The 20,920-nt window shown below is 43.5% G+C and overlaps 1 protein-coding gene and 1 long non-coding RNA gene across 6 annotated transcripts in view; both read left to right on the top strand.

Moving 5' to 3' along the window:
• The first annotated feature begins 5,609 nt into the window (after positions 1-5,609).
• The window catches only part of RUNX1T1 (RUNX1 partner transcriptional co-repressor 1), a 117,408-nt gene continuing 102,097 nt past the window's right edge, over positions 5,610-20,920 (top strand). The window contains exon 1 of one of the 5 annotated variants that reach the window (XM_032987897.2): positions 5,610-6,542. Coding sequence is in view for 1 of the 5 variants with exons in the window: in XM_032987903.2 (XP_032843794.1) it covers positions 6,515-6,542 (28 nt within the window). In the remaining 4 variants the exon portion in view is untranslated. Of the gene's footprint in view, positions 6,543-7,964; positions 8,018-14,494; positions 14,991-20,501; positions 20,610-20,920 lie in introns of those variants that run through there. The other 4 variants (XM_032987903.2, XM_032987906.2, XM_032987899.2 and 1 more) reach the window with 4 other exon arrangements.
• Positions 13,516-16,225, top strand: LOC122152672. The gene is made up of 2 exons (XR_006164719.1): positions 13,516-13,889; positions 15,044-16,225. It is a non-coding gene; the product is annotated as an uncharacterized LOC122152672 (long non-coding RNA).

Genomic DNA, 20,920 nt, shown 5'->3' on the forward strand with positions numbered 1-20,920 from the left:
AGCAGTCTGAAACTTTGAAATAGCATTTTTGTTTGCTGTGATACTTGTTTTCTTTTTTAATAAAAAACATACTTGATGTATGTTTTTGAGCTTAAGTTATGTACGACACCCTAGTTAAAACTTGATGTTCATAATTGTTGCCTTGTAAATTCTAAAATAGTCATGGAAGGACTACACCTGAGCAAGGCAAAGTCTGAAGTTGATTTTGACTCGCCTATGAACAGTTAAAACATATAACTATATATATACACAATTGTAAATACAATGTAAAGGCAACTAGAATACCAAAATCTCTAAGTGGCTTCTAGAGTATTTCTGGACCTCCATGAGGAAGTTTTCCAGGTTATATAGACATGCGCATTTTGAAGCAATCACTACAATAAAAACTGCCTTCAAAACCAGACTTCTTCTTTTTACTCCAGTTAGGGACTTTAAAACCTACCTTTGTTTAACTTAGTTTGATGCAAATATAAACAGTGGTTAGCGGGGTGTGTGGAAAATGCGGTTTCAGTTACATCATACTGAGGTCATGATATTAATAGAGTTCCCAGCTAGACCAATTTGTTTTTATTTACAGCTGGAGACATGGAGATCTGATATAGCAAAAGAGGACATCACCTTTCTTTATGCAATCTGAATGAGCCAGATTTTCAATACGGGAGTAAGGTCAATATATTGGTTAGTTGCAGCCAGCAGGGAAAGGCAGTTGCATTCCCAATTTAAGTTTGTGTGTAAGTGGAATAACATACTGTCAACATGTCAGTGAAAAAGATAAGAGCGTTATGTTGTTGGCCTTCCATATACAAAATGTCACTGTACTTTTTAGGAGACGTAGCACCAAGGGACTGTGTATACACAAAAGGAAACCTGGAACAGATCATGCACCTTGGATTCATTACTTTATAGTAGTTGTGCACCATTATGTACATTACAGATGGTCGCTGTCTCTAGTTAAACAGTAGGTATATGTAAAAAGGGAACGTGCTGACCTTCAGAGGTTGTCCTAAGAGAGGTCCCCCTTCGCCTTGGAGGCAAGGGTTCCCTGGCCTGAAGCTCAGCTTTTGAGGGACTTCTAGTGGTGTTTAGGTAAACAGCTCTGTGGCTGCTTATTTTATTGCTGTCTGATAATAGACCGCTATTGTTTATTGCAGGTGGCTGCCCAGCAGGTGGGAAGTTAAGGAACTGTATGCATGTGTGTTAGGGCAACGGTTTCCCCTTGTTAGGCGAGGTATCCTGTGTGAGAGCGTGTGTGTGTGTTGCGTGGCAGTTAATACATCACTTATTGCTTCCAGGAACCTCAACAGCAAAATGTTTCCTGCTCTTTGACATTGATGGAAACCAATTTTATTATTTCCATTTTGGTGCTTTCACGTTTGTTAGAGAGGAAGCGCTAAGCCTGTATTATTTCAGCGCAATCTATTCTCTTGGTTTCAGCACAGAAAAAAAAAAAATCCAGCACTAAAAATAAGGATTTTCTATTTAAAAATATATTTAATATTAATTATTCATTCAATAAATATTCAATACCTATTTATTTGCATAAATAAAACACAGACAATGGATTAAGACAAGATAAGCTTTTCACTTCTGTGAAAAAGAAACTTTTCAAAACATTATTTTCTCCTTCTTTTTTGCTTGGAATTGCTTTATTTAACCAGTAGAACCTTTTCTCTTGAAAAGACTTGTTTTTTAATAAGAAGCTATATTTCACTGAAAATGAGTGACAAAGCTGGCATTCCCGCAAATGACTGCCAATATATAAATCCTGTTTATGTGATCTTCTCCAAAATAACCCAGCTCCCCTTTTTCTGTCACTGTGCATATATTCTTCTGCAAAGTGCTTCGGAATGCTGCAACATTGAAGGGGTTTCAGGAGTCCTAACGATGCCAAAAGGCAAACAAGAGTGCAAAAAATGTCCTTAGCATGTTATTTAACTAAGGAATATCCCAGATAAATATCCATGAAGCAGGGCTAAAATCTATCATGTTAGACAAGAAGACGTCAAAACGTACATCAGCGGAGCATATAAACTCCTGAAAGTAGATAGCCTCTTTTTCTTAATTTGGAAGGAACTTAATGCGATTTCCTTACTACCAAAAGCAAAGGGTAAACAATAGTATGAGCAGAGAGAGAAGCAGGTAGTATGTCAGCTCTTGCAGCATGTACATCACCTAGTGGACATGCTTTGCATACTAAAGGGTGGGGATCTATCCTGCTACTGCACATTTGCTGCTCCCGTTACCAAGCGCCAGCCCTGGCACATGTTTCCCCCCAACATGCGAAGCTGCAGAGCGCATTCAGCCGCTCACCAGTCACCTGCCCCAGCCCTCGCGCCGAGCCCCCACGCACGGGGCAGCTTTTCTGCAGCACAGGGCTTCTCAGCTGTCTTTGCTGCTTTTCCATGCGGGGGTCGAGGCAGGATTTAGCCTGTACTCCAGCTAAACTGGGAAGGATTTTCTGAAGAAAGTATGTGCAACGCTAGCGTGAATCCCGCAGCAGCCTCCATCCCGCTGCCATCCTCTGGGCTGCACGACCTACAAAAGGTGCGCGAACGGTCTGACATGAAAATGAAGTGTGGCCCGCACTAACGTGTGAAACAGACTTGAAAATTAGAGGGAAAATGGGCAAAACGTGGTTAAGGTTCATGAGTTAAAGCTATCGAGGATCCAGCTTAGCATTCTACCTGACTATTTAGTTTTATATGAAGATATTCCTGTGCTACTCCACCCAAACGGGTGCTCGTCAAATGAGTGCTGCAGCAACTACCTGCAGCCCTGATCCGTATGCCAGGGCCCAATCCGGCTCCAACGGACGTGGACAGTGAGATTCCTGTGCGCTTCACGGAGGGCGAAACCGAGCCTTCCCGGAGTGGAAGACACTTTAGTGGAGAGACGTTACTGAAAAAAAAAAAAAAAAAAAAAAAAAAGTATGGACTTAAAGTCTGCACAGTTTGAGTGGAAAAGTGTTTGAGGAGATTGAGCTCTGGATGGGAACATGTGACAATGTGTGACACTCCAAGCTGCAAGGCAGTGACAATTAGGAAGGACATACTTGTCTCTATTTTTAAACAGCAATGAGGTGAGTTGATATATAAGTTCTCTTCCAAGAATTTCAGTGCAGATGACTGCCCATAATATAATTATTCACAGTAAAGAGTAAGCCATGTTTCAGCTCTGAACATTTGATCGGTCTCTGTACAATCAAAATATAGTCAGATTTGGACAGCCTAGCAGGATATTTCTGCCTTCCATGTGCAACTATACTTTTACCAGCCTTTCTCTCACACAATGTCACACAGTGATACACAGTGTAAATCCTTCATATGTCAAATCAGACATGGCATCTACAGTCTGCAGAAAAAATCTGCAGGGTGTAAAGTTACCAAGTATTTGTGAGGTCTACTGTGAGGCTGCATTTTTTTTTTTTCCTTCCTGAAACATGAATTCATCTTTCAAAGAATGTGTTTATTTTTTCTTTTTCACTAAAACATATCTCCTTTCTCCATGAAATAAACAGAGAAAAGAAAAAGGTATGGATAAGAGAAGTTTGCAATAAGCCAGGCTTCAGTCATCAGCTTTACAATATAAGGATAATACTTGATGGTTACAATCTTTTATTATTTAGGAATCATGTCAATTTATTCTCCTGGCGTGTCTGAGAAGAGTATAGTTGCCATGAAGTCGTCAGTATTTACCGCTCTCTACTATGCTTAGTTTTCTGGGTAGGCTTTGTCCTTACTGGGAGCAGTGGGAAATGCTGTGCAATACGAGCTGGGGCTGGGGGTTTAATAGGTGATTTCTGTATTTTTCGCATTATGGAAAGAGAAGACAGACGTCTGTAAACTTTAATCAATTTGTAGGTGGCTATTAAATTGCTAATAGCTCAGAGTAGAGTTTCCAGAGTTTCTAAATCTAAGCTGATGTTCTTTCCCTATTTTGGAAGATAATACCTATAAAGTTGATTGATCTTTTAGAGTGAAGGTACATGCCAAAGAGGAAGCGCTATGGGTTTTTTTCCAAGCTGTAAACTGAGAATTAGGCCTCGGTGTTCAGTCCCTGACACTTCATCAAAACATGCCCTGGGACCATTGGCAAATCTCTTATTTATTTTTAAGCTTGCACGTACAACAATTGGGATGACAGTATTGCGCCACAATGATTTTCAGGCTCAACTAAAGTTTCTAGATGTGCCGTAGACAAAGGAAGCCTTAGAAAATTTGCTATTTCTAGATTATTTGAAAATATTTGAAAATACTTTTTTAAAGGTGCTCCCATAATTTTGGCCTTGAAATAGACCGCTGTAAAACAGATAGCTTTTAAATTAGAAATCAATGCCAGACTTGTGGCTTCTCACCATTTTTGTAAATTGAAATCACAGTAGACCAAAACATGTCCTGATTTATGCTCTGTTGAGCTGAATTTACCTCAAGGTAAACTTGACCCCACATTACTATATGCCAACGAGTTCATTAAAGCTCCATGTCCCTAAATATCTGCAGAAAAAGCGATTTATCCAGATCATAAAGCATATTTTATACATATTTTCAAAATCAACCAAATTTTCTAAGCCAGCCACAGAGGCAGATAAATATTGCTATAAATATGCTTATAAATCTATATATAAGCGCTTTCCCCCCCCCCCCCATTCTGGAAACGTGTATTTGCTTATGATAAACACAGGGAGAGCTACTTTGCATTCAATATGTCTATTTATATGCTTAAAATGAGGCATTTATAAATTTGCAAGATCAGGCCTATAGTATATGTGTATGTGTGCGTGAGTGTGCACGTGTATGTACAGGAATAAAGAATGCAGCTTGATTAGAAGCTCTATTCTATGCTCATTCTTTTACTTAACATCTGACATTTGAAAAAAATGAAGCTAAATGTCCAGGCAGTTTTGACAGTTCTAATCCATTATCTGCAACCTGAAAAAACCCACACTTTTTTACTCAATATATGAAGTTGATGTGGTTGTTGGCTTTGTTTGTTTTTTTTTTTTTTTTGGTGGAGACGCCTTCTTTATATAGTGTCAACATGATAGCAGAAGTACCGGTTTGCTGTTAAGTTGTATGACTGACAATAATCTTCTCTGCAAAACAGAGAAGGGAATAACCGATGAATCGGAAAATATATGGATGTCTTCCGAAATGATTATGTAACGAAACACGAAGTCAAACGGTGGCATGCTTCTATTAATTGTAGATGATAGTAATTAATTTTCACTGCAGTTGCGATCGTGTCGCTGCTTTCAGAAGAATCCAGAATCCCCTTCCAGGAAAGTGTGAAATTGCATCTGGGTTCTGCAAGCCATGAAAAGACTATAAATTTCTTTTTTTTTTTTTTTAAAAAAAAAAAAAAAGAGGGAGGCCTTCCTCGATACTGTACTTTAGAAAGAGGGGAAAACAAAGGGAAAAAGAAAATGATAATTGTTTTCTCTAAGGCTATTATCTAATGCAAAAGCAAACAGTCTGACTGGAAATCAGCTAACAGAAGGGGATTAGAGAGTAGATCTGAGAGTGGCTTGATTTCTAGCACTGCTGTCTCTTCACACAGTGATGAGACACAGGCAGAGCAGCCAGGAGCTCTCCAGATGGCTAGAGAAAGTGTTTGTCTTGGGTTACTGCAGGGCAGTCTGGACTCTTAAAGCCGGGGAGGCATCATTAGGGAGCAAGTTAGATGTCCACCCAGTAAAAGCGAGCGAGCGAAAGAAAGAGTAGGCAGGCTGCCCGAGAGGGACCGCGCTCGCCTATTGTTAACATATACTTGACCCCCACTAACCTCCTCACGACACAGATGTCTCCTACCTCTATCACCTCCCACTGCTTTAAGCCCTCCCCCCCTGCACCTGGGTAGCGGGGCCGGGCCGGCTGCCGGCAGTATGCTGCCTGACTGGCGAGGTGTCTGCTAGCGGGGAGCCGGGCGGAGCGGCGCGGAGAGCGGCGCGGAGAGCGGCGCAGCCTCGGGCTGGGCGGGCGGCGCGGCGCGGCTCGGCTCGGCTCGGCTCGGCTCGGCACCGCCGGGGGCAGAGCTATGCGCCGGCTGCCCGGGGACAGGCAGAGCCCCCGCCACTGACAGCGGCCGCTCCCGGCGCTCCACATCACGTTTGTCTGCGGCGGCGGCGGCGGCAACAGCAGCGGCAGCAAGGAGAAGGACCTGGGCATTCACTATCTCGGCTTGGAGACTTTGCTTTATTTTTGGTTCTTGTCCTTTCCCGTGGAACCAGTAGTCTCTCTCGAGCTGATCCTCCTTTAAAAAAAAAAAAAAAAAAAAAAAAAAAAAAAAGAGCGAGAGAGAGAGAGAGCGCGGGGGGGTGGGTGCGGGGGGAAGAGCAGCTGGAGTTTCTCCTCAGCTCGTTTTGACTTTTGTGGACGTGGATCATCTGGACTGGGAAGGGAAGCCGCGCTGCGCTGCTCTCCCCTTTCCCACCCCCTCGCCCCTCCAGCAGCCTGGGCTGCCGGCTCTCCCCCGAGCAGGACGGGAACTTTTATTTGCAGCTCGCAGCCCGTGGCGAATGGTGGGAATCTCCGGTCCTTTGCAGTGTGAGTACGGGGCGCGGGCAGGGCAGGGCGCGCTGGGGCGGGGGGAGCCCGAGCCCCTTTTTTTCTTACCCTTTCTCCTTTCCCGCGGGGCTCCCGCGGCTGGAACTAACCCGGGCGGGTCAGCACTGCATGCAGCTCTTGCACCCGCTGGCCCCGGTTCACAAACTCGCACCCCGAATATTCCTCCAGAGCCCAGAAACCGAACCACCCGGTTTGGCAGAAATTAACCCTCCCAAGCACATATTCTTCCATAGTGTTGGGCTTCTGACTCGATTTAGGACCTGGTGGTTTGTTTTTTTTTTTTTTTTTTTTTTTCCTTCTTCTTTGCTCCCCCCCAGCCTCCGCTCCAGATCACAGCTAGCTAATGTGAGTAGGAGTGTCCGAAATATTTCTGGTGGGGTTTTTGTTCTGTTTGTTTCATTACGATCATTGGATTATGTAGCACTGGCAACATCACTTCAGGCTATTTCGCAAGAAATATTTCAGGCGGTGCACATCGTCTTTAGCTTCACCGCGATCTTGCAAGTATCTCGTTTCCTAAAACGATAGGACAACGTTAGGGATTGCAGTTCCAAAACTGCAGTACAATGTAATTGTGTCATCTCGTTTAGATGAGCTGAATGTCTTGGTTCCATAAATTCGTAACAGGCGATCGATAAGGGAGACTGGAAGGATGAAAGCCCTACTCCCGGCCATGGAGACGAGCCTTTGACTTTTGGGGAGTCTGAGTCTTTCTGTTAGTGCCGGAGTCCCGAGATTGGGCTAAAATTGGCTTTAGTGTAAGGAAGGACTTGCCACCCTAGCAGAAGCACCCGCGACTCCATTACGCGTTTATTTATAGAGAAATAAATATCACTGTTGTTACTGTCCTCTTCTCTCCTGAATGTTAGAGAGAAACTGAAAGTAACTAATCGGACGCAGCTCCCGAATCGCTCTTGCCCCAACCGGGAGCTAAAACGTTCCTTCCTTCAGTTCGCGGAGAAGTTCAAAAGGAGGGAGGAGGGCGAAGGGACGCGGCGCGGCGGCAGCCCGCCCGCCTGCCCCCCGAGCCGCAGCCCCCCGCCGGGCACCGCCCGCCTCCGACCCGCTCGGCTCTTCCCTCCGGAGCCTCGGCGGGCTCCCCTCGCCAGGCTACCTCCTCCTTGCCCCTGCCTCGCCCTAAATCACGCCACGGGAAGGACCTGTCTCTCGCAGCCTCCTGGTCGTGCCGCCCCGGAGCCGGCAGCTCCTGCCTGCGGCTCGCTCAGGCTTTGCCGCGGTGGCAGGATTTTTCCCGAAATACCTGAAAGTTTTCCGTTGCCACCCGGCGGAGGGCCGGAGGCGCCTGCCCTTGCTCCGCGCCGGCCTCCGCGGGCGAAGCGGGGCGCGGGTGGCGTGGGCCGGGCCGGGGGGCTGCCCGGGGGGACACAGCAAGTGCCGTGCGTTTGGGTAGGGGCATTGCCCGGGCTAGCTAAAAGGATGTCCTCGGAGTCTTGGTATGTACAGACAAGCGTTTGCGCCAGCAAATATTCCTGTGCTTAATGTAACGCTGACCCCTTTAACTTTTAACATCGCTTCCCCTAATTAATCTGTTCAGGCCCCAGACTTAAATGGCTGTCCACAGCTGCTGCAAATTGATTTATCCCCTGATGGTGGTCCGAGTTGCTGACCAAAGCAGGATTCCCCCCCCCCCCCCGCCCCCCCCATTTTGGGGCTACTAATCTGTTTTGACTTATTTCCTACTTACAGTAATGCTTGCATGCTTTTCGAAGGACTTCGAAAATATTTTCTTTTGACATGTAGCTAGAAACATAATTATTGTATTTGTAAACACAATATGTTAGGGCTAAGGGTGAATATAATTTATTTAATTATACCCTTGTAGCCTTACATTTCCTTCTCCATTTCTGCATCCTGACAGATGCAATGGAAAGTTTAAATAAGCAACTTTGTTAACTGCAGTTTCAGGCAAGACGTAAAAGACATTTTTAGATTTGAATTCTATTGTCCGGGTTTTCTGTTCTGCTTTTCTGTTAACGGTTTAGTGAATCTGGATAGCTGAGAAGATTGAAACTGGTTTCTAATGGTTGTTAAAGCTGATGCTTGACCTTTCTATGGGAAGTCTGAAAACCTCATTCAGTTTATTCTGGGCTGATTTCCTTAGGAAATCCAATATGATCAGGGAATTTCCTTCAGCTCGGCTGGATGTTAAAAAAGTTAGCCTATGTTGTTTATACGTCCTGGTTTTAGCACTAGGTGTTTCTGTGGCTCCCCATCAGTAGGAGAAATACAAGGGAAAAGATCTGAATATGGCTTATAGATAACTGTACAGTCTATGGCCATACAAAGTTATCAAAAGCTCTGTTAGGTGTGAGATGCACTGCTGCAGACTCGCTGTAAAGGTTTTTAATTAGGGAGTTATACTTTATTTGATAATTGACAACTTTTCGAAGGACGGTTTTGTCATATCTGAACCTTCAACGTAATTGCTACTACTTTCAATTCATGCCTCGTTTTTCTTTGCTGTCACGGGAAGCGCAACCACGCACCAGCGCAAGAAAACCCCAAACCCCACCAAAAACCCAGCCCACCCTTAAATCCGTTGATGTCTCTGGCAAGCTGCAGCCGGGCGAGGCGTACAGGAGATGATGGCAGGACTTCTTCCTTGGGCCCTGGGTTTGCAGGAGGGTGAGCGCTGGGCTCCCGAGCCCTGAGCATGCTGTAGGAGACAAGAATCATTCTGTTTGTAATGGAATGCAGACAGCAGTGTTAGGTCACTGCTTCCTGGCAACTGCTGCACAACTTGTTTTTCTTCAAAGGCTTTGAGCTTTTAAATAGTTTCCAAAATCTTTTCAAGTAAAACATTGCCTTCTACCATTTTTGACCACCTTAACGTTAACTCGTTTCGTGCCTAAATAATGGACCAGTAAAACATCACAGGGTGTCTCTCATCTGTATACGCTTAACACTGTGTATGCCTGCGCCCACATGGACTTTTATACTGGAAGTATTGTTTATAGAATAAAGGGGAGAAAAATAGCTCCACCTGGAGTGCTGGTCAGCGGCTAGTCAGTTCAGGACATTCTTCCCTGTCAAATCTTGTTTCTCACTTCTCTGAAATGAACTTCAGACGACAGGCGTTGAACGCGAAGCTCACTTCGCTGAGGTACTGTGCAGCCTGCAGACTCCTCGTTGCCAGACACTTCGGGTGAAACGGGCATCTGCATTATTTGCATTGGGGGTGATGGGAGAAGGGGCTTGCAATTGTCATTTTCACCTTTCAAATCTACTCGCCACAGTCCATTACTGCGAAATCTTTAGCTAATTGAATAAGGATATTAGTACGTTGATATTGCAGGAGCTTCAGATTTTTTAGATGGTGGGGGGGAGAAGATCTTGTTCTTTGTTCTGTAGAAACTTAAGTTGTCATGTAGAGATCAAGAAGCCTTACAGCTGAAATAAAACATGAATTTGGTGTTGTGAAGGGGTTCTTTCCCATGGCTTGGCTAAAGAAATGTAAACAGAAAATTATTTTTAATCTGAATACATTAAAAAAACTTTGATCCATGTAGTTAGTAGCAGCCCGTTGTTTCTCATACAGCCTTTAATAGCAGCCTATAATAAAGTTTAAACTGATACTGAATTTAGAGTAAGTAGCGAGAGTGTAAATTCTTAAAAACATTGGCTTCCAGATTATGTTTTCTTCACCTTCTTTCACGTGAAAGATCTAAACCAGTTAGTTTAAAAACTGAACTTTTAATGTAAAGGGTCTTGTTTTTCCACATAGATGTTCCTTTTTAAAGAACTGCTTTAAAATCACAGTTACCCTGTTCTTATTTACTATAAACTTGATTAGTTTAATATATGGTAGTGTAAATACATCAGGAAGTAGTATACTGTGTGGTTTTGTGGATAGAGAAAAATGATCAGCAGATGTAAAATCAAAGTCAAAATATCCTGCCCTTTTAAAAGGTTTTTTTCACCAAAAATTTTTCATCTGAAAGACATTGACTTCCATCTTCATTTTTTTTTTTTCCTGCCATCGATATGAAAGTTTCCAAATAACGTTTAGAGAACAGTGGACATTTTATTAAAGTAAACATTAGTTCAGTATAATGGAGGTAATTGTAAGTGATAAGAGCAGAGCAGGTTATCTGTGTGTTGTTTAAACAGAAGGAGCTATTTTGCACCATTTCCAGTAGCCATCTGTAGAGGAGAAGGGTTTGCACCTGTCTGTCCACACTAATTATAGATTAGGTCCAAAGAAATGAAATTCGAGTAGGCTTTCTCTTAATGAAATCCATAGTGATTTTATTGTAAATGTGTTTTGTGTACAGACTGTGATGGTTGGGTTGTGAGTAAAATAAATGGCTGTATGGCTGTTATGTAGTTGTAAAGCAGGATATTGCTGCATTAACAAAGGTGCTGAATAAAAATGCAGTGTTCCATTTAAGTCCTAGGCTTCAGTGGTGGCTTTAGCTAGGTTTAGTCAAAAAGGTTCACTGTAAGTAGAGTCTTTCAGGGTAGACCTCTCAGTTACCATCACTTTCATGTCAATGTACTGGCATATAGGTGGTCCCTTGGCTGAAATGAGGTAGAAATGGTTTCATGTTAAATATGTACGCGTGTACATGCGGAGTGTGTCAGAAATACTTTCCTCTTGTTTAACACCTATATTAGTAAAATAAAGCAGAAAGAGAAATGCATTCTGCAGTAAAAGGTCACATGAATTTCTACCACATCTGTTTATAGTAATTATGAACATAATTAACATAAGAATTACAAGTGAAGTAATGACAAGCTGAGCTATGAGATATTATGCCATAATGGTCATATGTTGGAATTCTCACATTATAGCACACTAGAATTCACATATTCAATGCAAGAAAGAAAATGTTAGATTTTTATCTATTTTAATGCTTCAAAACTTATCTGCTTGGGGCAGATGGACTTTACGCTTTATAGGATGGTAACCCATTATTAAGAGAGAGTTGGTTGAAATTAAGATTTCTAGCCTGCAGCTTGGACTTTGAGACAGCTGTGCTTATGGAACGCCACTTCTGTTATACATTTGTACTCTGATTGTATTTATTTTATTAACACGCGTTGCTTTATTTTTAAATGTGAGTGGTTTTGGAGCAAACTGTTTACATTAGAAAGGATCCTGGATTAGTTTTTCTTCAAAGAATTGTGATTTGAGGAATAAAACTGCCTGTTGGAGTGGCCAGCATATAGATAGAAGACACACGTTGTGGCCCTGCAAGATGAGAATCTAATGGATCCTAAATTAGTTTGTGGCATGATATATATGTATTTCAAGGAAAAAATCCCAAACCAAAATCCCTAAAAAGAGCAGTCTCTCATTTTGTACATAATATTTTGAAAGAACATATGCAGAGAGAAAGCTCTGTGGTACCTTGCAGTTTTGAATTTAATCAAAGTTGCTTTTCTTTAGAGATGCATAGAACATACCAGTAAGTTTAGGGGCTAAGGTTTCAAATGAGTTGACTAACTTTTGTAATATGACCTGTCTGATTACCTCTAAATATGGTTGTCACACAGCTGACAACTGGAGGAAGTTGAGGGAGAAGTGGCCCTTCTTCAGGGTAAAAATACTGGCTGAGGAATGCATAGTAAATTTGACATGTGAAAATCAGTTTGACTTTAATGAAAAAAATCAAAGTCCTGTTTTTCTGATGGGAAAATTCACCAAACTGCTGTCTTTCTAAGGCTAGACATACTGAGTGGTTTATGAAAAATAAAAAAAAATTACCTTGTGCTATGTCTCAGTGATACCAAGAGGTTTTCGCATTATTGGATTAGTGGAGGATTTGTGACAGACCCCTTTTTATCTGACATTCATTGCGGTGACACGATTTTCACACACACGCCCTTCCCCCATCTAGGTTCTGGTTTTCACTTCGTATTATGTGTCAAATTCCCTTCATTTCTTTTCTTGTGGAAAAAAACCTGCTATCTTGGACGAGTGATTTTGGAAGGAGTTCTGCACTGAACAATGCCTGTCTCACTCCAGCGTGCCGTCATTGTCCTCATCCCAGCCTTCACCGTGCTCCTCCGCAGACGTGCAATGGAAACGCCTTTCCTTAACAAATAAGTGTTGATTCCTAGGCAGAAACATTTTTTAAAAACTTTAAAACCCGAGCACGCAGGGCTCGCTGGGCAGCCTGGGGGCTGGTGCAGTTGTTCTGCCGGCTGGCTGTGCCTGCTGTAGGCAGGCTGGGCTGCTTTGCTGCCTCCCCCCGCTCTACCTCACGCTCTCCCAGTCCCCCTCTGACGAATCCCGTCAAAACAAACGCTCCGTTTTCTCAAAACTGTAACTGTTAAGCGTAGGGACCCACTCTGGCTTATCGCTCATCCTCTGGTGAATGATGCTGCTGTTCCTAGCAGCAGTGTTATGTTGAGGCTGTTCAGCCGCTGGCAAGGCCGAGCGGGTCAGGTTAGGTCGGGACTTGGCCAAACTGGGAGCGGGCACAGCCCGCCACCACGCCGGGCCAGGAAATTTCTGGGCCTCGGAGCCGTCGTGCTCCATCCAGGACAGTAGGTATGGTCTGTGGAAGTGGAGGTGATCTCGGGTGGGGGAGCCCGCGCTGCGCTCCCCGGGGTCTCTGGCAGGGCTCTTATCCCGCAGAGGTTTGGGGGCGGCCGCCCGCCTGAGGTGAGGCACACCCAGGCCGAGGCAGCCGGGGAGCCGCCGCCTTCTCACCCGGTGGGCGGCGCGGAGGTGGCGCCTCTCCCCTCCTCACGCCGGGCGCGGCCTCCCCGGGGACCCCGGCCCCGCTCCCTCACCCCCGCCCCGCCGAGCGTCCCTCCGGCCTCCATCTGGGCCGCGCTGATACCGTGTAATCGCCCCGATGCGCGCCGCCGTCCCGCTCCCCCCGCGCCGGCGGGGCCAGGGAGGCGCGATGTGCCGTCCTTTGCGCCGCAGATAAGCTGCGAGGCGTGTGAGGCGCACAAAGCCCGGGCCGCGCCGGCGCCTCCTTCCCTCCCTCCCTCCCTCCCTCCCTCCGCCGGAAGGTAATCTCCACCCGCGGTACGGGGAGAGGCGGGCGGGGGGGGACACCCCTCGCCGCCCCCCGCCGACTGGCCCTCCGCCCGGCTCCCTCGGCGCTGCACAAGTCGATAGGAGCGGGGAGAAGTGAAGATGTAACATCTTATCTCCTCCCCCCGCCCCGTCGCGGGTGGGGGATTTACAGGCAGCGATAAGCCGGCAGGGAGACAGGATCTGCTTTTTGTTGTGCGTGGGGCAGCCGCGGCCTGGGCGATGCCCCCCGCCCCGGGCCGCGCTGAGGGGAGCGGGGGAGAGGGTCTCTCGCCGCGGAAGGGGAGGAGGTGGCCCGAGAACAATAGGTCACTGACCGACCCCACTTTAAACGCAGTCGAGGGGGAGGAGGAGAGCGGCTTGTCCGGGTGTTTCACGGGACGTGGGTGGGTGAGGGGAAGGGCCGGCGTGGCGGGAGAGCCCCCGGCCCCGGGTGGGAGTGGGTGGCGAGTGGGGCCCGGGTGAGACGCGGCGACCTGGTGTGAGCGCGGCTCTGCTGGGCTGGGCTGGGCTGGGCTGGGCTGGGCTGGGCTGGGCTCGGCCCGGCCCTCCCGTGGGGCAGCGGACGGGAGCGGGCTGTCACGGCGGGCGTGCGGGCACCCACCCTGCCAGTGTCGGGGTGGTGGCAGTGGAGGCTCCTGGCTTCTCAAATCCCCTCAGAGAATGACAGTGGCTTTTAGGAGAAGTGGCCTCTTGTTTGTTTGTTTTTTTTTTCCTTGTGTGAGCCTTTTTTTTGTTGTTGTTTTGGACTTTTGACGGTGATTTTTCAGTTCTTGACAGATTGAGATGACTTGCACGCTAAGTGTGTGCACTCATGCTGCTTTAGCAAACGGCTTTATCAGCGATCGTATCTTAAAGCAACATTAAGCAATTTAAAATATATTTAAAAGTTTGAAATATTTATATTGCTGTTTCACTTTGTCAAGTGTTTGCGCAGATAGATATATAGATATGATCCAGTAACTAAAAGCCTAATTAAAATTTGTTTAAAGCCAGGGGGGCATGTATTCTTGTTGACAGCAGCGGATCGATAGGGTAAGACAATAGAGCCCCATTATTTTACTTCCATTGACTGAACATATTGACATTTCAGGTTTGCGATTGCCTCAGTGAGCATGATGAAACACTGAAATTCACAAACCAACTGTCTGGAGTGGCACATATATTACTGTATGTCATCTCTGCCTTCAGGTTACCTTATCACTGAAGCAGAATGGTAATGGATGGCAGCAGAGTACTTCAGAGGGGTTAGTGCTCTATCAGTTAAGAAGCTGACACAGGTAGCTTCAGATAGCAGGTTTAGGGAGTATCTTTAATTACACCTAGAATTATGTACGAGGGAAGATGGTCCTTGTTACCTGCTGCTGCGCCTCAGAGTTTACAGGCTCGGAAGCAGACAGGATAACAAGGTATTTAGGTTTCATATTTTATATACATGACTTGATACCTTAAACTTTTGCAGGAGCCTAAGGACTTCTGATTGTGCTGTTTGCATGCTCCCCATGTTCACCAATGGCAGCATCTCAACCCGGTCTTGATGCTTAAGTTCCAGAGCACCTGCTAGACCTTCTCCCAGTCTGAAGATTGCAAAGGAAACAAAGAACAACTTTAAAATAAATAAATGCACGTTGAGTTTCTCCCCCCTCAGCATGTTCTATCAGCAATGCTCAGGGAATTCAATGCAGTGAGACTATAGCGGAATGATACATATACACATTTTTTTGCTTAGAATTTTTTCCTTAGCACTGTAAAAAGAAACGTCTGTGCAATGTGTGCATGTGTATGCATAATTGTGTATATTAATTTATATGATTGCATATCAGTGCGTATATAAAGAAGACCCAGTGGCTGCAGAACATACAACATGTCTTATTATTTCAAAGGCTTTCAGATCTTCTTTAAAATCTAACTGACTGTAGAATGAAACCCATCAGGGTTAGGCAGAGATAGAGATTGAAATTAATTTAAAGCAGACAAAGAGCTAATATGAAGGAGCCACTAGTGATTTAACTCATTTTTAAAAGTAAGTGTAATGAAAATATAAAATGTATTCTGAGTGTGCCATCTACTCAGCAATTGTTGCCATCAAGTGGACTGCTGATGCCCTTTAAGATGGTAAAAAGAAAACTAGTCCTTTATACCATTTTCATGAAAATGTTAGGTTTCTGTTTGATCAGCAGGTGCTGTTGAGATGAAAGCCATGTGTAAATTTTCAGAAGGCCAAAAGTGTCAATTCAGAAAAGGAAAGTGATAAGAGAAAATGCAATCAGTTTTCCTGTTTTCAATTTGTGCAGGATTTGAAGAGCTGTTTTGTTAAACTGCTACATCTGCTCCAATATGAATATTGAACTACTTCCACTAAAAATAACACCCTATAATTTGGAAGCCATTGCAATCTTTTGTTAATGCAAGTGGGTTATTTAAAAAAAAAAAAAAACTATTCTGAAAAATCTCCTGCCTAATGTGCATTTTTGTTTATCGGCACTTTTATCTTCAGCAGATAAAATGGCATTATGCAATTAGGACCATATCTATTTGGACTGTAAAAATGGCACTGGGTAGCTGAATGTCACTATATTGGTTAGATGGTGTAGCTTGTAGATTTAAAATAATTTTATTAATAAACTGTGATTGTATCTTAAAATGACGAGTGACTGCTTCCTCATTGCAACAATGCAGCTTTACCTACTACTGAGCACCTTGTGCAAAGTAAAGGATGTTCAGAGTATGACAGAGTATTCTTTGGCTTGTTTCATTCATGCTGTAACTGCAAATCTCAAGTTTAGGCTCATCAAGGACATTTTAGTTAATGGGCTTTTTGGAGTAACTTTTTCCATGGTAAATGAAATGTTTAAATTGGGCTTGAGTGCATATATACAAAAATATTCGCTGCTGTGGAGCTGCTAATCCAAGTGAGTTTTATGAACCTGGGAAGCACAGCATTGGTAGAGCATAAATTTTCTATCAGAGGCATCTCCAGAGAAAATAACGTTATTGCTTTTTAATTAAAAAAAAAAAAAAAAGAAAAGGGTATGTGTTTGTTAATTTTATAAATAAGGATCTAAATGAAGAAGTGGTAATTCACTGTTACATCTATAGAGCCCTGTGTACATAACAGCTAAAAGTACAAAATGAGAGCTTTTACTTCTTTATTTCAACATAGAGAATTAGCTGATTTTAATATTAGAATGGGTTTTAGCTGTTGGATTCTAATCTAGTAGTAGGGAACTTGTTTTTTTGGCAGGTGTCTGCTTGAGAAAGGGCCTTGCTGATGCTTCTGTTTGGTTTTGCAATTGGATTTGTAAGCTTTTGACCTTGGGGGATTTTCCTCAAAGTGATCTACAGATCAGAAATAATTAAAACTCAGTAAACTGAAATTTAAATATAGAATGGATTTTGTGTGAGATCCGTGCTTGTGGTAGGTTGTCTAGAAGTCTGTGGCAAGTCTACTTTATAGTTTGTATTCCCAAACATAACTGTGTGCACACATGTGCATAAATTTATGTTGAATGACAGAGGGATGATTATTTATACAGATTTTATCCAAAACTCTGCACTCCTGAAACATAACAAAAAGCCTCCCTCCCCAGAAGAGTGTTTACATCCCGTGACAGTCACTAGATTCAAATCTTCTAAACATGGAAGTTGTTTCCTTTCCTCCAAACCTTCTTTTCCCCAACAAAGCTAACCCTGTTAAACCTCACCTTCTGTGGGACATATACATAGTTATAGACATATGTACGAGAAGTAAATATTACAAAAAACATGGCCGATGGGGGCAAAATGTCTGTAGCCTTAAATAGCTCGTGATATCTGCCAACAGCAGAAGCTGTGCTGAGGAGGCCCTACCTCGGCTGACCCGGGGATGCGAGAGCCTCGAGGAGCCTCGTGTTAGTGCTCGGCGCCTACGTGGAGCTTTCTGCTCGCGAATATTGCCGAGCAAATGCTCTGTTATAGCGTGTTAGTTGGAGATACTGTCTACCTGAAGAGTTTTTAAACCAAGGGGCTTTTTTTGCTTTGGCCGTGGGACTTTTTGGTACTTATCACAGGGGTTGGGGGTGGAGCCCAGCCCCAAAAGAAAGATGATAGCTGGGTGTTGGGGTGTCCAGATTTTCTTATCTAAATTTTCTGAACACATTCATGGGAGTGCTCTGGTTTTCTTTGCCAAAAATGCTGTACACAGTTTTGCTGTTCCTGTTGAGTAGTTGCCATATTTAACTCCAGTGGTCGTTAATGGAAATGTGAATATGGTAAGAAATCCTTTCATGCTCCCTCTCATTTTCTGTAACACATTTTGGCATTCCTGGAAAGGAAGGGCATCATAGATATTAAAAATATTTCTAAATACACACAAAGAATATAAAGGAATACCGGCAACTTGGTTTTGTTTATATATTGTTTTGGGGCATGTGTGATATGGTGACTTATTTAAGGGATACCTCTTTTTACTCAGTATTATTGAATTTAGTCATCATAAAAGCACAGTTGTGTTGTACAGAACTGTACAGCAACAGTATTCGTGAATGATCCCATATTGCAACATGCTGATATGGGATCTTCAGGAGATAGTTCATGATTTCTTCAGTCCTTTCAAGAAGGCATTTGATTCACTGCCAATTTTTTGTCCATCAGGACATGTAGATTGTGGTGCTTATAATAAATATCCAAAGTTCGTGGAGGACAATAGGTTGTTTTGGAAATTAGGTTGCAGCCTGGAAAGACAGAAGACTCCACCTAGTGGAGTGGAATTAATCTGCACACGGTGGCAGGCAATAAATAAGGCATACATGAGGTAAGATATTATTTATGAAAAAACAGGTTGATGCAGCGAGTAAAAACCAGGAATTTTGCAGTCATCAGGGGAGATGGTTGCATGTTTCATTACAAATTGTACAAGACTGCAGTTACTTCTGTAGCTCTAGGAGGCTTATGTGTGTCTGCCTTGTTGGATGTCAATATTCAATTTGCATAAGTACTAGTCATTACCACTAGCCATTTTCTTTTGTGGTTCCTTTTATTTGGAGACCTACTGTCTACATTTTTTGATTTTTGATGATGACCACACAGGTGTCCCGTTCAGTTGTGGCCCAGGTGTCATTTTAAATAGCTTGGGCAAAAACCCTCAGTCCAACCCTCTAAACTTATCCACTTTTTTTTCCATAATTATTTATTTTCCAGATTACTTTTTTTTTTTTTTTTTTTTTTTTAAAGTTTACTTCTGTAATGGCAGTATCAGGATGCTGTTTCTTCATGCTGTCATGACGGGTTGGGTGACACATTGAGTAAATCTGTGTGTGCCTTCTGGTAGTCCCAAGGTTTGACAAGCTCTCTTATGAAGCATCAAATTATATAGAATTTTGTACCTGTGCTTTACTTACCCATTGGTTTAGCCACATTGTTTTATAGGATTGCAATACAATTTTGAAGTCAGGGTGCAAGTGAACACACAAATTTGAGCAGCAAAGATACTGTCCTGAAGTCCTCTTGGAAAATTAATCCCAACATTGAATCACACGTATTAGGCAAGTTCAGGAAGAGAACTGCCCCAGACTAGCTCAGGCTTTGACAGCGAGAGACAATGAGGCTATTGCCAGAAAATTAGATGATTAGGATGCAACAAAGGAGACAAAATGATACTGCTGCAAAGGATATTTGGGAAGAGTGCTCCAAAGGAGTGCTTTCAGTGACATCCAGGTGGGGTTTGTTGCCAGAGCCATTAAAGCATACTGGTGCCAGAGAAAGATGCCAACAAATTTAGGGATAATGGCACCTGTGGGTGTGCTATCAGTGGATGGTAGTGCCAGGATGATTTTTTATTTTATTTTAATGGTGGCATTGCTGAAAGTATTTAAGGGTAATGTTATAGAAAGGGTTTTAGTGAGTGAAGTCACTGAGTTCTAGGAACCATTAAGCAAAAGCTGTTTCATGACTGTACTATTTATTATTTTTAAAGCTTGTTGGCAAACCATTTAATACTGGAAAAGCATGTGGCAACCTGTATTAAAGCATGCTGCAGATGAGCAAGGAAACCATTGTACTGAACTGAATAGCCTAGCTTAGTTTCCAAATGTTGCATGCATTTCATGTGCACCATGATAAATTAATGCTACTCCATGGGTCAGCAGAGCTTGTAAACATTGAATTAAAGTACCAGAGCTCAGCTCTTCCATGGTATTCACATGCCCAGTTCTTATTGAAGACGGTGTTTCTTTTGTCTAAGGACCAGTCTGAGGATCTGGACCTTCAGGCTTTATGGGCTCCCATCTCACTTCTGTGATCTTAACAATACTTTGTTAGATCAATTCTGAGACTTAGATCCAGATACGGGCTTAACGACATTATCTTATGTAAGGTTAAGTGGGCCAGCTCAGGTCTTAATGTAAAGTCATTCTCTTTGAATTGTAAATGATAGACTTACCTGACAAGACTTCCATATAAAGGAGAGAAAAGGTATATTCCTTCTGTAATATTACTCTCAGAGGTTCCTGTTGAATCCATGGGTCCAGGATTCTCGACTTCTGTATCCCAAGAGCTGTGTTAAACACTGTGTTTAAGCCAGCTGCCTGCTCCAGAATTTTCCAGAGAAGTGTACAGCTACAGTAAGTAACAGTTAAAGTAATTTTAAAGACTGAATCAATGTATAATTTCCCTTCCACATTCTGAGATTTATCGGTCCCATCCTCTTTACACGGGGAGGTTTTGATGTTAATATTCTTATTTATTTTTTTTTTTTAAACCCAGGCCTAAATTTTGCCTTCTCTACAGAGCTATTATTGGCCGCTATTGTTTTTATTTTCCCGTAGCTTCTCTGGGAAGAGAAGGATGGGCAGGACCTCGGTGACATTGCCAGAGCAAGTCATCGGTGGCCATGTCTGCTGCTCAGGAGGTCACAGGAAGCAGGTGGCTGTGTTAATTGTCCTCGCTCCCAACTCTTGTCCTTCCTGGAGGCAATTTAGAAGTGGTCAGGAAGTGTCAGGCCTACTGTGTCCCCCCTGGTTCACTACTTCATGCGTTCATCATAATTTGAGGTATGTGCCAGGCAAGGGAAACTGTGTAGGAATCCTTACTGTCCTTCCTAACCTGTGTGGCTATCTGCCTGAAAAGGCTGAATACCATCTCTGCAGAGTGTGTTTGAGACAGCATCTGGAATCCAGCAGAATAGTAAAGAATTCTGTTTTTAAAAATAAAAGGTATCTCCCTAACATACAGCATCTTCCTTCTTTCAAGCTGTTGATAAAAGTCCTAGGTAAGAAAACTACAAAAGCTCAAGAGGTTCATGAAATATTTCTGGAAACTATGATCCACTTTTATCTTGTGAGTGGAAGATAGGGAATGTAAA

The sequence above is a fragment of the Tyto alba genome, unplaced genomic scaffold (assembly GCF_018691265.1).
Source record: "Tyto alba isolate M040663 unplaced genomic scaffold, T.alba_DEE_v4.0 Super-Scaffold_9, whole genome shotgun sequence".
Classification (NCBI taxonomy): Eukaryota; Metazoa; Chordata; class Aves; order Strigiformes; family Tytonidae; genus Tyto; species Tyto alba.